The sequence below is a fragment of the Dryobates pubescens genome, chromosome 5, assembly GCF_014839835.1.
Source record: "Dryobates pubescens isolate bDryPub1 chromosome 5, bDryPub1.pri, whole genome shotgun sequence".
Classification (NCBI taxonomy): Eukaryota; Metazoa; Chordata; class Aves; order Piciformes; family Picidae; genus Dryobates; species Dryobates pubescens.
The window spans coordinates 8,269,885-8,286,076 of NC_071616.1; the positions used below are offsets into that span (position 1 = coordinate 8,269,885).

Genomic DNA, 16,192 nt, shown 5'->3' on the forward strand with positions numbered 1-16,192 from the left:
GCAAAAAACTACCTTTGTTAACAGAGCTAATGAATTCCAGATGGAATTTTTCATTGCAATTATCTGTGAAAATGAGAACAGTAAAAGTCTAAAATGATTAGCCAGACTGATTGGACTGCCAGGGAAAATTTACATTGAGACAAACTTTCATGGGAATGGGGGACAACTCAATTCTAACAACAGAAACTAGGTGGCTGCACGCTAACTGCTTATTGGAAATGGTTCCTGGGATGATCTAACTTTCAAACCATAGCCGTGAAATAGATGCTAGCAACTGCCAAAATCATGTCAAAGAACATATTATCCACTTTCAGTTAAATGATTGCATTCCTATTTCCAGTTCCATTTAGTTTATTAGCATCCCAGAACATCTGCTTTCAGTACATACTGAACAACTTAACAGTTTATTTAAAGAAATGGAAATTAGTATAAGTAAAAACTCACTCACTGCTAGGGAGAGAATTCCATCATTTTATCTGAAGCAATTAACTTTTACTTAGAAACTGAGACAATCTGTTTTCCAATATTGCCTCCATTCATCATGGACTGGAAAGCAGCTGGAAGAGAAGTCATGACATCAGTCAGTGCTAAGCAAATTGTGACAACTTCAAAAAAAGAAAGAAAAATGAAAATGGTAGAAGCAAATGTATTAACCAGCTCCCCAAGGAGATCATGGTTTGCACCTAAACTGATGATGACCTAACAAACAAACAAAAAAAAAAGCACCCCAAACCCCCTAGTCTCTAATAAACTGGAAAGAGCAGTTTTGAGTTAAAAACCCTGATCTGTAAGCAGCTCTTTGACCCTATACAAGTGAAGGATTACATGTGCTGCTTCTGTGATATGCCACACAAATACCAAACAGAAAGACAAGGTGGGACTGGAGAGTCCACAGGCCTCTGTGAAAGACAAAAATATAAATACTCTATATAGTACAATAAATGTGACAAGCTGGTGCAAAAGAGTAATCTTTTGCAAATCTTTGAGTAAACCAAACATCTAAGATCAGGATGGCAACCATCAGCTGCTAGTAGTTAATTCCTCCCCAACAGTAAAACAAATCTCAACATTTATATTCAATGTTTTGGGGGAGTTTTAACATAAAATGACCTGCTCACAGAACATTTTGATACCTTGTGAACAAAAGAATACTTTTTAGTAACACAAAAATCATCTTCCAGATAGAATACAAAAATCTGAACTGGCAAATGAAACCAGGGAGGTAGTTAACCTCTAATGTCACTGTATTTAATCAGATTATTATTCTTAAAGAATGGTGTAAAAATCTTACCACCAATATTTGCTAAGCCTTCTACCACGGTCTCTCTGACCTGTCAATGCAAACAAGTCCTTTTAGCTTTCTTCAAACAAAATGAACATTGCTTAGAAACATGCCGTGAAATCGCCACAGAAACTACCAAAATGTGAAGAACTCTCCCGTTAAAACAGACAGTGCTCTCTTTGGGCCAGATTCTTTCATCAAGAGAGGGACAAATACTTTCTGATAAACACATAGGCAATTTAATTCTGCATTTAGATCCAGAACATCCCTGCCCCTGCCAAAAGTTCCATCTGGGGATTTTCCCAGGAAAATTCACTGATCATCTGAGCAATCGAAAACTCATTTAGGCAGACCTCAGAGGGAAGGGATGGATAAAGCATTTACCCATCACAAAAGAGTAAATAATGATTAAAAAGCTTGACACAAAATTTCACACAAGACCCAAAAAAAGGGACACTAGCTCATCAGGTATTTCAAAGCACAGATTTTTGAAGGTCTGATCTCTTCAGTAAAAAAAAGCAAGAAAGAATACAGACATCAGCAGCATATAAAAGTCTGTCATATTAGACTCACACCATCCTCAACAGTGCTACCTAATTAGCTTTCAATTATGCTTACACATGCTTCACAAAATCTGTTGAGCTCTGTGGTGAGAAAGCCAAGGACAAAGAAGCTGGACTTCCTGTGGTGAGACCATAATCTGAGGAGATAATATCAAAGACTGTAGATTAAATGTGAAAGTTCTTACTTTCAGTTTACCCTCCTGGATCCACTGGCAGAGCTGTAATACACTAGCTTCTTGTTTGTCCATATAGTTCAACACCAAGAATCTTTCCCTGTGAAAAGAAAGAATGAGCCTTGATTTAAGAAACAAAGGTAAGCACATCTTGAGATCTTTACAAATCTTTTTCTGGAAACAGCATTACTGAATCAGAAGTGTTATGCGTCCTAATGACAGTGAGATATAGCGCAGAGCTTTGACAGCCTGTTGAGACAGCTCCCTGCAGTGAAGCTTGACAGTAACATCAGTTTAAGACAAGTAATTCTGTTTAGGTATCACAGAGAAGAGAAATAAAACTCAAGTTGTATTGCCAGAATAAGCAAACATCCATAAAATAGGGTTAAATTCCAATTATTTTTAACCCTTTTTTTTTTTAACTTTCAGGCTTCCTATCATTTTGCATATCCTCCTGTCACAGCTCTCTACAGCAAGAAAGATAAACCAAACTGATCATCAAAAATGATCATGACTTGTAGCAATGCACTGACTAAGTTCTCCACTGGGTTCTACCATGCATGGTGTATTTCAGTATTTTTATCCATTGTTTTAAAGTGCAGAGGGTAGGAAGTAACAGGGACAAGAAAAGAATTTCGATTAGAAGAGGTCAATCTATTTGCAATGAAATCAAAAGTCTCCCCAACTTTCTGCATTGCAATGGCCATTGAGACACTTGAATGTGTCCAGAGAAGGGCAACAAGGCTGGGGAGAGGCTTTGAGCACAAGCCCTATGAGGAGAGGCTGAAGGAACTAGGATTGTTTAGCCTGGAGAAGAGGAGGCTCAGGGGTGACCTCATTGCCCTCTACAACTACCTGAAAGGTGGTTGTGGCCAGGAAGGGGTTGGTCTCTTCTCCCAGGCAACCAGCATCAGAACAAGGGGACACAGTCTCAAGCTGTGCTAGGGGATGTTTAGGCTCGAGGTGAGGAGAAAGTTCTTCACCGAGAGAGTCATTGGTCATTGGAATGGGCTGCCCAGGGAGGTGGTGGAGTCACCATTCCTGGAGGTGTTCAAGTGGGGACTGGACATGGCACTTGGTGCCATGGTCTAGTCATGAGGTCTGTGGAGACAGGTTGGACTCGATGATCCTTGAGATCTCTTCCAACCTTAGTTATACTGTGATACTGTGGATGAAAACATCTCCTAAGACTTTGGTCCTGATCTCTGCCTTACCTCCACCTGAATCCTGACAGGATTCTGTTCTGCAGTTCCCAGAGTCATAACAAAACTCCGTGTTTTACTAGTATGTATCTGACACATCTGCAGTGCCAGTATGTAATAAACCCCTGAACAATAAAAATGCAAATTCAAAAGAATCACTGCATCAGCTCCATCCTTACTTTCAAAAGATTTGATTTTCTGGGCTACTACTCTTGGAGAGAAGCCACTCTGCATATCATCCGAGAACAGAACCATGGCAACACCGTGCCTCATACCAAAAAATCTGTCAGAGACTCCAGGACTAAATCAAGGAACCAGAAACACAGTATAACAACAGGCAGCTATGGTAACGTGTAACAACAGCCTTTCCCATTTTTTAGCTGATATAAGTGTAAGAGAAAGGATTTACTGACCTTGTGATTATGATTTAAGTATGGCAACACTCTGTTCCAATTACATGTAGCTATTAGAGATTTACGGACTATCTTCTGAACATCAGACTCAAAACAGCATGTGCACAATCTACCTGAGACCTGGCCACAGGGTCTGGAGGATGAATGTACCTTGTGATATTCCTTTCCTTCCGTATTTTTTCTATGTCAGGGGGCAGTGGAGGAGGATAAGGCACATCTTTGTTATACTGAGAAATTTGTCCACACAGGATGATATGACTGTTCTGATTCATCTGTTTGGGACAAAACAAAGGGAGAAAATTTGCATTTTCTGGTTACAGAAACCAAACTTTTCAGAGATGCAGCCCATTATATTGCAAAATTTTCACATGGGTATCTCAGAGCCATATTTCCTAGTGAAGAATGGGAGATCTGCAGGCAGATCCTATGACAACATTCAAATAGAGAAATGCAATGCAATAGTGGAAAAATAAGTGCCATACAGCCTACGTGTAATTGAAAGAGCCATTGATACAATAAATAAAAGAAAGTGTTATCTTACTTTCTCAGGAGAAGAGACGTAATAAGACAACAAAGTTTGATCCAGCTGTTGGATAAAGCTGTGGTTTACAGCTTGTGGTGGTTTGAACCTTAACTGGGCGTTAAGAGCTCACATGGGGGCAAGGCTGAGAATCTCTCCCCTGTTCCACTCCCTCCGCCCTCCCAACAGAGGGAAGTAAAAAAAAGGAAAGGGAAGGAGCAAATCCACCAAGCAATAATTTGGAGTCGGCCTGGAAGTAGAGAGGTAAAGGGTTTTCTTTAAACAATATATATATAGCAATAACAGGTAAGGTTCACTAGGGCAAGAAACAAAGATGGATGGGAGCGGGACAAAGAAGAAAGAATACAAAACCAGTCTCTCTCTGAAGAGGTGCAGAGGCAGCAGGGAGAAGGATTAGGCACAACCACATGGCAGAGGAGCAGGAAGGCAGCCGCTGTAGCTCTCATCCAGGAAAGGCAGGAGCCAAAAGGAGACCTAATAGCTGCAATGCCCTACTTTTTATACCCTAGCTGGGCAGGGAGTGGGGAGTGGAACAGACTCAGTTTCCCAGGGGGGAAATGCCCTGCAGGGAGGGCAAAGCACCCACAAGCCCTCCACCCTGTTTTGGTTTTGTTTCCAGAATGGGTGTTAACCCACCACACAGCTCCAAAAGATGGCACTGCCACCAGAGCCTCCCTGCCATGAGACAGAGTAGTTTCACATTATCAGTGAAGAGAGCCGGTCAAAAGTCTTCACAGAAGCTCAGCAGAGATGGTCTTTTGTGAAGTCAGAAAAACAAATCTGACAGAACACAAAATTACAACACTGACAGACAAAGTTTTAGAACATTACCAAGTCTCCTGAGCAAAGAAGCGAGAGATGAGAAGCAGAACCTATATGTCTATCCCTGTACTGCCAGGCCACCCATACTGTCCAAATAACAGACACCGGTTTCAAGTATCTGATTTCTCCTCAAGACCAGGACCAGCACCTGAATCAATGAAGTGGAAAGCCAGCTCTGATGTATTGCAGCTTGGTCTCAAGCATGAATCAATCCAGAACTGGGTTTGCAGACATTGGACAATTACTAGAACAAACCACACCTGACTTATAACTGTATCACTGATGTCTCCACCAACATTGTCGAAGTAAACATCCACACCACCTGGGCAGAGTTCACGGAGCTGCTTTGCCACATCCCCCTTCTTGTAATTGATGGCAGCATCAAACCCCATTTCTTGGACCAAAATGGAGCACTTTTCATCTGTGCCAGCAATCCCCACCACTCTAGAGCAGCCCTCCAGACGGCCTATCTGCCAGTGCACAGTTAAAAACAAACAGCAACAGAAAAACACAAGAAAGGAAAGTTACATCATTCATCTGCATAAAGGTACCAATGGAAGGAAGGGGACCTTAGAGAGTGTTACAGTTAGCCCTTATCCCACTAAACTCCAGGTTTCAGAGAGGTTAACAAAGAGTGTCTGTCACTCATCTAGTTGGCTGGCCCAGCCCTAATCCTGGACACCCATGCAGCAAATCTCAAACCAGAAATGATGTCATGGAACCCAACATGAAGTTTACTATATTTTGTACTGATGACTTTCTAACATAGAAAAAAACTTAGGTCACCAGTCAACTCAAGGACTGTGTTAAAACATAAATATGTTGTAAATACGTGTATTTATAGCATCTACTTCATTCATGCTAGTTCTGAGTAATCCCCTGGAGCCATTTTCTCCTATCCTAGTTTCATGAAACTTGAGTTTCAGATCTAAAAATCTTTCTCGGTGAGTGTGTGAATCAAACCAGTGAAACTGGCCCTTCCCATGCAGTTACATCTGCTCAAGTTTACAACGATTTTATCCCTATGTTTACTAACTGGCATGTTTCAGAAGATAAGCTTGGTAACAGAGTATGCTTCTGTGTATTAAGCCTACCTACCTGGCCAGCCAAAGAGCCGCAGGCACCAGCTGCTCCACTCACCACCATTGTCTGATTTGCACCCACAGCCACATGACCTTTCTCCTTTATGCCTAACAGGGCTGTCAGTCCTGTGATGCCAGCTGCACCCAGATAGTAGGAAAGGCGTCCACTTACAAGCTGTGGATCAAGCTACAAAACAGAAACACACAGTGCTCCTTTTAAACTGAGGTTTTACTGTCTACAATTTGATTGTCTAAGGATAGAAGACTAACTCAGGATATTTACCAGGCAAGGTACCACTGCTAGGGACAAGCTATCTATAAACTAACTCTAACCTAGTAACAAGTTTATACAAAATGAGGTAAAGATTTTATTTCCTTAATTTTAGAAGAAGTTATTAAAGAAAGTCACTCACAAAAACTTAAAATTATGGAAGCACCAAAAAGCAGCTTGCAGAGAAGTTTCCAGCAACAGTGAACTATCCCTGTTAGCATAAAGGATAAAATAGCACCATTTTACCAGATATGGTGATGGCAGATCAGTGGCAAAGGGTTCTAAGGGAACATGTATATTGGAAAGAACACATTCTTAAACTACAGTCATTTTCAGTGTCACAAAAGGATGATCATCAGGATATCCTTAATGCACTGATAGCTCTCCACTCTCAACTTATAATTGAAAACCCTTTCGCCTGTGGCTGTAAAATCTCAAGTAAAAGCTTTCATTAACATATGTTAGTGAAATTAATTAAATGAAATATATCTGAAGCCTTTTATGTCTTATGACTGCACTGTCATGGCTCAGGAGCTTTAGTATTAGAATAATTAATTAACAGAAGCAGCTTCAGGGAAATCTATTAAAAATCCAATTATTGAAATAACACTGGCATGTCTGGTAACTAACAAAAGCATTTACATTGATACAGCTTTTGCCACCTGTAAGCTGACCTTCCTTTGGAGAACTGGTTGCTCCAACAACACTGGCTTGGTTTTGACTAAAAGATAGCATCATTAGCTGTTATTTAGGGGGAAAAAAGGTTTGGGAAAAGAAAATAGTGACAGTCCGGGCTTTGCATTTACACTACCTTTTGAAGCAAGCTTCCATCTAGAATGGCCACTGTCTGCCAGGGCCAATTGAAGGAAGTTACAATGTCTCCTTTTGCAAGGTTATCCTGCTTGCTCTCCTCCACAACCCCAATCCCACCACCATCTGCAACTTCAGACAGCTGCCAGGGCAGGAGGTAATCTGAGCCGGTATCCTCGTTCATGCGGCAGCGCTGAAAGGCAAGGCTTTGATGAGAGGCTCTGGTGGAACATAGGGTTTGAGTTCAAATGATGTCAAGATATCTTTAAAACTTCAAACACAAAGGGCTAGTCAAAAACCTCTCAATAAGTCTCAAACATTCATCAACTCTTCCCTCTTGTTTGCTCTTTACTGAACGAGGATGGACCACTCCTATCTCCAGCAGCGTTATAAAAGTCAACACATTCTAGAGATGTCCAAGTCAGCCATGCAGTGAAGACCACTGGCATGGAACTGACAAGAATCCCATAAATGCCATTCCTTAACTGGATGAATCACAGAAATGCAGGACTGAAAAAATACCCACAAGTCACTTAGTCCATGCCTCTGCACTAAGGAACAGTCAAATATATGTAGACTACTCCTGACAGAGAGTGTTTTAATGAAACATCTTGAAATCTGAAGTCTTTTCTTTGTATCTCCCCCTGTAGCCTGAATTCTAAAACTTTCCCCAAGCTAAACCTACTTCCCTGAAAAGAAGACTTTGCAACTGATCAGATTTCTCTTTACAGAAAACTTTTACATACTAGCAGACTGACTCTCTCTGGTTCTCCTCCTGCCTTCTACTCAATTTCAACCCATAACTCCCCCAAAAAAGTAATCTCTACAGTTCATCAGAAGTAGATGCAGCTACTAGTAACAGCTTCATTCACTAATCCTCTTTCTGTTTACATTGTTTACAAAGCATTGACACATTTTTGTCCTGCCATTACCCACTTAAGGGGAAAATCTGGCTTTAATTTGTACACAAAACTGGTTATAGTTAAATTACATTTAAACTGATATAAATTGTATGCTTTGCCTAGATCTTTTCCTGCCTGATCAGATCCCTCTCTTGCTTCAGCGTGAAATATTCTACCTACTCTACCCACATTTCTCGCAATTGAAAAATATTTCCTTCCATGGCAAAATAAAAACTTTAAAATCATGTATAATAGCTCAGAAGTTCAGGAAAAAGCTGATACAGACAAATTTGTAACTGTGTACCAGAACTCACAGTCCTGTCGTGGTGCAACAAAGTCATATTCCTCTTTATAATACAAGCACACTAATGCCAAGTTCCTTCCCAATACCACACCACCAGAAATAACTGAATTATTAAGTTATAGCAGAGACCCATTTGTCCTGTGATGGGTACCTTCAGTCTTAAACATCATGACACATACAGAGTTGAAAATATTTTAAAGAGCAAATTCTGGCCTTTCTCAAAGTGCATCACCTACCATGTAAGGGTCAACAGAGAGATAAAGGGTTCGAACACGCACTTGTCCCACTTGGATCGTATCTGCTATTGTACTTTGCTCCAGTCGGAAGTTTTCAGCCACTGGCACTCCATTCTTACCTAGTATTATTTTAAAATCAAACCAATCAATAAATAAATACACAGCTTTCCTTAAGGAACATGAGAACTACCTTCTAGAAGGCAGCCCTTTTTAGAATCAGTTAGGTTGTATCTTTACTCAGGTATAGAATTACCCACCAACTTTCAACTTCTGTGTCACAGACTACAATTTAAATGGGTGCACGGCCATCCTCCAAACTGAAGACCTGCTTGGTATGTCAGCTTCTGCTTACCTGGGCCAGTACCAGGCACCTGCACTGACTGACAATGTCCACACTCTTTATGAAACCTTAGGGCAACTTATAAGAAAAAAAGGACCATTCCTATTATCAAGAAAATGGTTCTGTATACCCCATGTCCTGAAAAGCTCCTAACTGTCAAAACAGACATGCATTGGGACTTCTCTCACATAACAAAACCATCATGTACTATTTTTCAGTAGCAACTGACCATAAACTTTAACCAGTCAAGTTTTAAATTCTCACCTTTCAATCTCCTTTGACTCCGTGAGACTGGAGGAACGCAGACCATCGCTACTACATGTGCATATGCTGTTAGAGCATCCCTTCGTAGCTAGACAGACCTTAAATTTAAGCTTCTCAGAAACATCTGTAAACCTATGCCAAGAGCCCCAGAACCAGAGGCTTCACCCTCAGCCTGGTGCCACATGTAGCAGATCAATTGGACCAACAACTGAAACTGCAGGCAGTAAAAGGTGGGAGCCAGATACCCATGCATGTTAAAGAGTGACTGGGTGACTACAGCACACTCTGTTGCAACTCTTGATCTATGCTAGGGAAGACCTATTTACAAGTCATAACAGTTCTTACTCTTGGTACTATTTTGACATGCAGCAGCATACAAGACTCCCCCAAAAACCTAATGCACACATGTGGGTCTTCTACAACAGAGAGTTTGTACACTCACTATTCAAACTATGCATAAACAAAGAAGTAAACAAAGAGCACAAATTTAAAAACTAGACACTCTGAAACATGGGAGGGAGAAAAGATTCACTGTTTAGTAGAATTGAACAAAAGCAAACAGTAAAAAACTTTTAGTCATCTCTTAAAATGCAAAAAGAACACATCAGCATTAAAAAGCAATGCCTGCTAATCTTTCTTCATGGTGAGTTGCTGCACTTAGGGTTTTCTCACATATGATGCATTAAACTTTTTTATCACCCAGTAATTCAGAAATCTGTATGTGCTGACTAAATAAATACACTTCACCATAAACTTTACTTATTGCCATGTGCAACATTAAGCTACATAAATGTCAATCTCTTAAGTTACTGTCTGTTTCTCCCTCACCAACCTGGAGAAGCAGGCAACCATAACCAGCACATTGCTCCTTTACTGCAGAGAAATACATACCGGGCCGTGAATTCAGCACTACTCTCTGTATAATCATCCCTGCTTTTGTGGTAATTTCACACTGGATTTCTACAAAGAAAAACATTGTTTTAAAGAATGAATCACAAATTTTCTTGAAAAATAATTTGGAGCAAAGTATTTAGGAATTTGGAAGCTGGGAATGAAATACAGGTCAGCACCAGAACAAGAGGAGACAGTCTCGAGCTGCACCAGGGAGGTTTAGGCTGGATGGTAGGAAGAAATTCTTCACAGAAAGAGTGATTGCCCATTGGAATGGGCTGCCCAGGGAGGTGGCGGAGTCACCATCACTGGAGGCGTTTAAGAAGAGACTGGATAGGGCACTTGGTGCTGTAGTTTAGGTGATTTGATGGTGTTGGGTGATAGGGTGGACTCGATCTTGAAGGTCTTTTCCAACATGGTTAATTCTATTATAAATCAACTTCAGCACCTAACCCCAAGAATGATATAAAACAATCTCAAATGTAAGATAAACAAGCTTGTGAATAAAGACTTTCCCTGTTCTTCTTGTTACACAATGTCATAGTAGCACCTTCTGGAAAGACTAAAAATTATAATGCACTGTGCTCTTCGTAAGATCATCACCACCCCCACCCGGTTGTAGGAGATGTGCTTGGTTTGCTTTCCTGTGTGGACTGAGAACACTCTGTTCCCGCCTAAAAGACACTGAGGCAGCTTTGCACGCATAGGCCAGGTGTTACTCCAGACAAGACATACACGTGTGCCACTAATAGCAGTGTGCAGGTATATGGTAAAGAAGAGATTGTTGTGCAGGATGTTCCACATGAAACAGCAAGTTTTTCTAGGAGCAGTGTACTTTCACCTAAGAAATGGTCAGGCCCAGAGCACAGAAGGAATTAGATTATCATTTGCTCTGGTTTTACTGAACATTTTCTCCTTGAATTTCAACAGTCAAAGAGAGGACTGGAAATGAGTTGTTCTAACTGTGAGATGCCAAAGTGATTAAAAGGAAATTAACCTGATTTAAGAGGAGACAAATGATGATCTCATATGCCTTCAGAGCTAATACAAAACAAAAATGTTACTACTGTTCTCAGCCAAGTGTCATAAATAAGCAGTCTCCACAAGCAAGGGCATTAAGGAATGAAACAGCAGAGCTGTCCTCTTTGTCATAATGTTTATTTTGCTGACAAGAACAGCAAATTGGAGTGAAGGAGATGAGCCTAGACAGATTACGTCACTACCACTTATCTAACATCTTTATTCTTTGAACACTGCAAAATACAGAACCTTCTGTCTGTACTGTTATGAGTGCCTACATTACTGCACTCACAGATCATCAAGAACGACAGCCCAGAGTGCTGAAAAACATAATAAAGAAGTTATCAGGAGAAAATGGGCCTTTCCCTTCCCTCTAAACCCCACAACTGACTCAAACCAAAAGTATCGTGTTCATAAACAAAATTAAAGTTTAACATTTTATTGTGCTTGCACTTAAAAACCTGTGTATTGGTGAAAACTACTCTATAGGGGGGGGGTTCAGTTTTTCAACACTTAAAAGTACCACAAGAGAAGGATCTCAAACATGTCTTCACAGCATCAAATCACTGAAAAATAAGTGGATTGCAGAGTTCTTTGGACAGAATAATAAAGAACATCAGTCTACAACAAAAGGAAAAAAACCCCCCACTTTGATGAAGTAACTAGCTCCTGTTTTCAAACAAACAAACAAAGAGCACTGAAAATCCAGGAGTTAATGGTTAAAAAGAGAAATAAAAATCCTTTTTTATACCCAAACAGCTGATACAGTCTCTGTAGTAAGTACACTAACGCAAAACCCTAACAGGAAGGATGGCCCAAAATAAATGGGCAGATCTTGGATTCATCATTGTACTCAGCTACAGATTTCCTGTGTGATCATGGGCACACCACCTTGTACTTGTTTTGCAAAGTATTTTTCAGATCAAAATTCCAAAATCCTCCTCACAGCATTTGCCTAACAGAATTACATTCAAGTGGTATTGTTGTTATCCCCAGAGCAACTGTCTTGGCTTCTGAGAATCTGTGCTAATTCAATGAACTTTTTATACACTTTCAGATGGGCCCAGTGCAATTTTAAAGGACAACCATGGAACTGTTTGCACAGATCCAGAACTTGGCTGAAGTTTATAACCACAAATGCAACTGCCCTGTGCAGAACTAACGAGTTAAGAATGCAGTGAATATATATCAACAGCGATCCGACAGCTCATGTGAAATCTGGGCAAATCATTCCTCCGTGTACTATTCAGATCTAGTTCAAATCAATCCAGAGCTTGAAGGGTTTGGGCCACTGTTTATAAACCACCAGGAGCAAGCAGGACTGCTGCACAGCTCCTGCCTTACTGAAAGGCCACTGTCAAATCTGCTGACTCAGTATTTGCTATTCTGAGGCTTAATAACTGTATTATGCAAACATGAAAATCCAATCTGAACAGGAAGAGAGATGAGGAAAAGCATTTTTATTGTGCCTAGCACATACTTGAAATAGCTGCTCTCTATGATAGCACAGATTAAAAAACAACAACAAAAAAAGAGTTCTTTAAAGAAAGACAAAGCTAATAACATATTAAAACATAGGAAAACCAACACAGACTGGCATATAAAGATGAGAGTAGAACAAGTATACAATGTAAATTTAGATTACTTCTTTGAGTGCTTGACATTCTAAGGGAACAAAAATGCTGTTATTTCCTAGGTAGTTTTCACAGCTTTTGGTTGAGAAGCCTGGGTACTAATTCAATTTGAAAATCTTCCAGAACTGTGACTGAGTAGGTGGACAGAAAGCCAGGTTGGAAACTGAACTGTCACTCATTCTATGACAGCTGTCACAGCAAAATACAACACTGGAGATAGTTACTTCTAAATATGACTACATTTACTCTACGGTGGAAGTCAGTAACACCATTACACAAGCAAATGGTCACACTAGCATTGTAACATAGTAAGAAACTTACCTTTCTCACATTATAAACATAATGGAAGCAACTAAAGAAAATAAGTAGAGGCACCATCCTTTAGCACCATTAAATGAGGAAAGCTTCTGGGGAAAGAGGACAGATTTTTTTACAAGTGAAACAAAGGGAATTTGTATCCTATACATAATCCTTTTCAATACATGCATAATGCCAGCACGAAGGATGCTTATGACTACTTTGTTTTTTGTTTTTTTAGACCAACAGGAAGCCACACATATTAATGTTTTTTAGCTTTTCCACACAAAAATAATCTGAGTTGCTTTCACTCTTCAAAATGAAATGGAGTAAAAATTAATTACAAGTTTTAACATCAGGCCAAGATCATCCGACTCTATGAGTACAACAACAGCACTATGCAGCTCAACAGCAGTACCTTCAGGGGAGTCTTGCGTAAGTTTTAGGCCAGTTTTATTATCCCTTTCTCACTTTCTCCCTTGTAGAGAGACACATGACAACTCCTTTTAAAAATGTTGGATTCCTTAGTGGTAAAATGCTCCAGTTTGTTTGTCCTGGGCTTGGTTCCTAGAACTTCTTGTTTCTGGGACTGCCCGTAAGACACTGTTTCACTTACATATACTTTTGCCAAAATGATCAACCTGCTTTCAAGCTGTTACAGCCCATGTCAAGTGTGGTCAAGCTGAAAAGGACAGAATGGTAGTTTATCCCTTCTGTACCAGGCCCAGGCAGCATAGAAGAAGGCAGTCAGTGTAAATGGAGAACAACTAAGACTGAAAGTCTTCTGAAACTGCAATGTCAAAATAGCTCAAAAGAAACTCAAAGAAAAAAATGTTAAGGAAGAATGACTCTGAATGAGGAACGTGCATGAAGGAAATATGAGAAGGGCTTACACTAGTAATCAGTAAGCACAGAAACACAAGGCAAGAACAGCAACTGAAAGGCAAATAAAGCAGGAAAGAAAGAAACAGAATGGGGAGGAAGAATTGGAGAAAGTGGGAAAAATTAATAACACAGAACCAAACAAACTGAGATGGGAATGGCTGGGTGAAAGGCAAAAGGATTCTAACTGTAACTGGCAAGGTGAGGACAATAGAAATGGAGAAGCTAACATAACAGATTAGGCACTGAAGTCTTTACCACACGCCTAAGGAGCTCTACATTTAAACAAGGTTAATTAATTGCAAATTCAAGTTTTCAAAATGTAGAAGCCAGAATCAATACAGAACTGACATGAATGGAGATAAATGCATGCCATAAAAGGGTGAGTGAAACAAACTAATAAATCCAGATTTCCTGATGTTTAATTTCTCATCACTGAATTCTCTGGTGTCAAGCTCCTCCTGCACAGTTATCTATGTGGATTCTCTGACACCCTGTAGAAGTTGAGGGCAGGCTGCAGTCTTTCCCTCAAGAAATAAACAAGTAAAAAGGCAAGAATGGCAACAATAGCAGGATTTGATTCAGCCTTCTTGCTTTTCTTTTTTTTTTCTTTTTTATGTTACAAGAAGCCTAAAATCTTTGAGCTTTTTATCAAATTTGACCGACACCCAGAGCAAAAGTTCCAGAAAGTACATATACTCATATCTACACACAGTAAGACTGTATAAGCTTTACTTTTCCAAATCTGGGCATCAACAAATCTGAAGGGTCTCAGGGACCACCTCTTGGGCATTTTTATTTTTTTTTTTATAAATAGTTGAACTACTTTGAAGTTGCTGGTAATTGTTTACAAATACTAACACACAAAGCCTATTTTTTCATAGCAGAGATTTAAGTCAGGAATGAACAATAGAATGCAGATTGTTTCCCAGAAAAGGAAAAGCATCAGTTCAGCAGAAGCAGCACCTGAAGTCTTTCTGAGAAGCCTGTGATGCAGTATGCAGGCTCCTGCAATCCCAGTGTACCAATTATCCACCTGCCTAGGTGTGACCCAAGACCAAGTTAGAAATCACTGCTGTCAAAGAGGGAAGAGCCACTGGAGCCTGTCTTGTAGGTGATTCAATACCAACTTCAGAAGCTGCAGACGTAAATAATTTAGGAGAGAGAAACCGGGAGTGGTCAGAGGCAACAATGAATGTTCACATTTCAGTGCTACAGAGACAGCTGGTTAGGTGCTGAAAGAACCTCAAAAAAATAAAGGCAAAAAGATTCCTCCCTTCACCCTTGGCCATGGTTTGACCCAAAAGCTCAGTCAAGCCAGATTCACTCTCCTGTTCTAGAGATCAAGCAACCACAATAGTCTCTGCCAACAGTCAAACTTGTCCCCTTCGCCTTCCTTCCCCACCCCCACCCCCCCTCCACTCACGCCCCGCAACGAAGAGGCCCTAATGCCTGGGAAAAAGACCCCTGGAAAGGAGGGCAGGGACACTGCCCGCCTCAGGGAGGGCTCGGAGGGCGCAGGCCCTTCCCTGTTCGACAGCCGGCACTGGAGCCCACTCGTCCGGTCGCGAGACGCTCCCGCTCACCTTGAGCCTCACCTCGAGCGCTCCGGCACTCTAGGCACAGGCCAAGGGGCGCCCAGACCAGGCCCCTCCCCGCGCATGCGCGGAGCCGTTAAACAAGGAAAGGTCGCGGAGCTGCCAACCTCTTAAAGCGGCCGTGGGGGAGCCGCGTAGGTGGCTGATGTGTAGAGCCGTAGTCCGTCGGTGGTCTCGTTAGCAGCAAGTGCCCGAATCTGCTTCCTTGGTTCCCTCCATTGTTTGGGGACGGGTCGGTGAGGCTCAGCCACCCGTGTGGGCGAGGTGACGGCGGCGCGTGTCCCGGGGCGCCGGGAAAAGGCGCGTACAGAGCGTGAGGGGTTTTCTTTGAGGGGAACGTTGAGAGATGGCTCCTTCGAGTGCGCGAGGTTTTGTTTGTTGATGGTAAATAAGGCTCTATTACAGCCCTAACTGACATTCCAGTAAAGTCTCCGTTGTGTAAAATATGATGTATTTGCTGTATACGAACTTCTGTGATGCTTGTGTACAGATGGAGAACGTAAAGAACAGGCAGTCGGAGGATGAGCGACTGAAGAACCAGAGATTTCCTCGGATGGGGCTCAGCTCCTGGTGCTCCCTGACTTGATGACTCGCCGTACGGTATAGTGACTCACCATGCTGGGAAGGCAAACAGGTCTGTGAAGTGGTCGGTGGAAATTACTGGG

General features: G+C 41.2%; 1 protein-coding gene across 2 annotated transcripts; it reads right to left on the reverse strand.

The window, feature by feature from the left end:
• Positions 1 to 37: 37 nt before the first annotated feature.
• On the reverse strand, positions 38 to 15,580 carry PTGR2 (prostaglandin reductase 2). Of its 2 annotated transcripts, none has more exons than XM_009900587.2 (10): positions 15,528 to 15,580; positions 10,097 to 10,165; positions 8,602 to 8,720; positions 7,161 to 7,352; positions 6,095 to 6,265; positions 5,257 to 5,466; positions 3,784 to 3,905; positions 2,031 to 2,118; positions 1,292 to 1,331; positions 38 to 557 (listed from the first exon to the last, which is right to left on the reverse strand). In XM_009900587.2, the coding sequence occupies exons 2-10, from the start codon at positions 10,131 to 10,133 to the stop codon at positions 493 to 495; spliced, it is 1,044 nt and encodes a 347-aa protein (XP_009898889.1). In that variant the 5' UTR covers positions 10,134 to 10,165; positions 15,528 to 15,580; the 3' UTR covers positions 38 to 492. The 2 variants fall into 2 exon arrangements, with proteins under 2 accessions (XP_009898889.1, XP_054017519.1); XM_054161544.1 differs by having other exon boundaries at positions 15,516 to 15,578.
• Between the last annotated feature and the right edge of the window lie 612 nt (positions 15,581 to 16,192).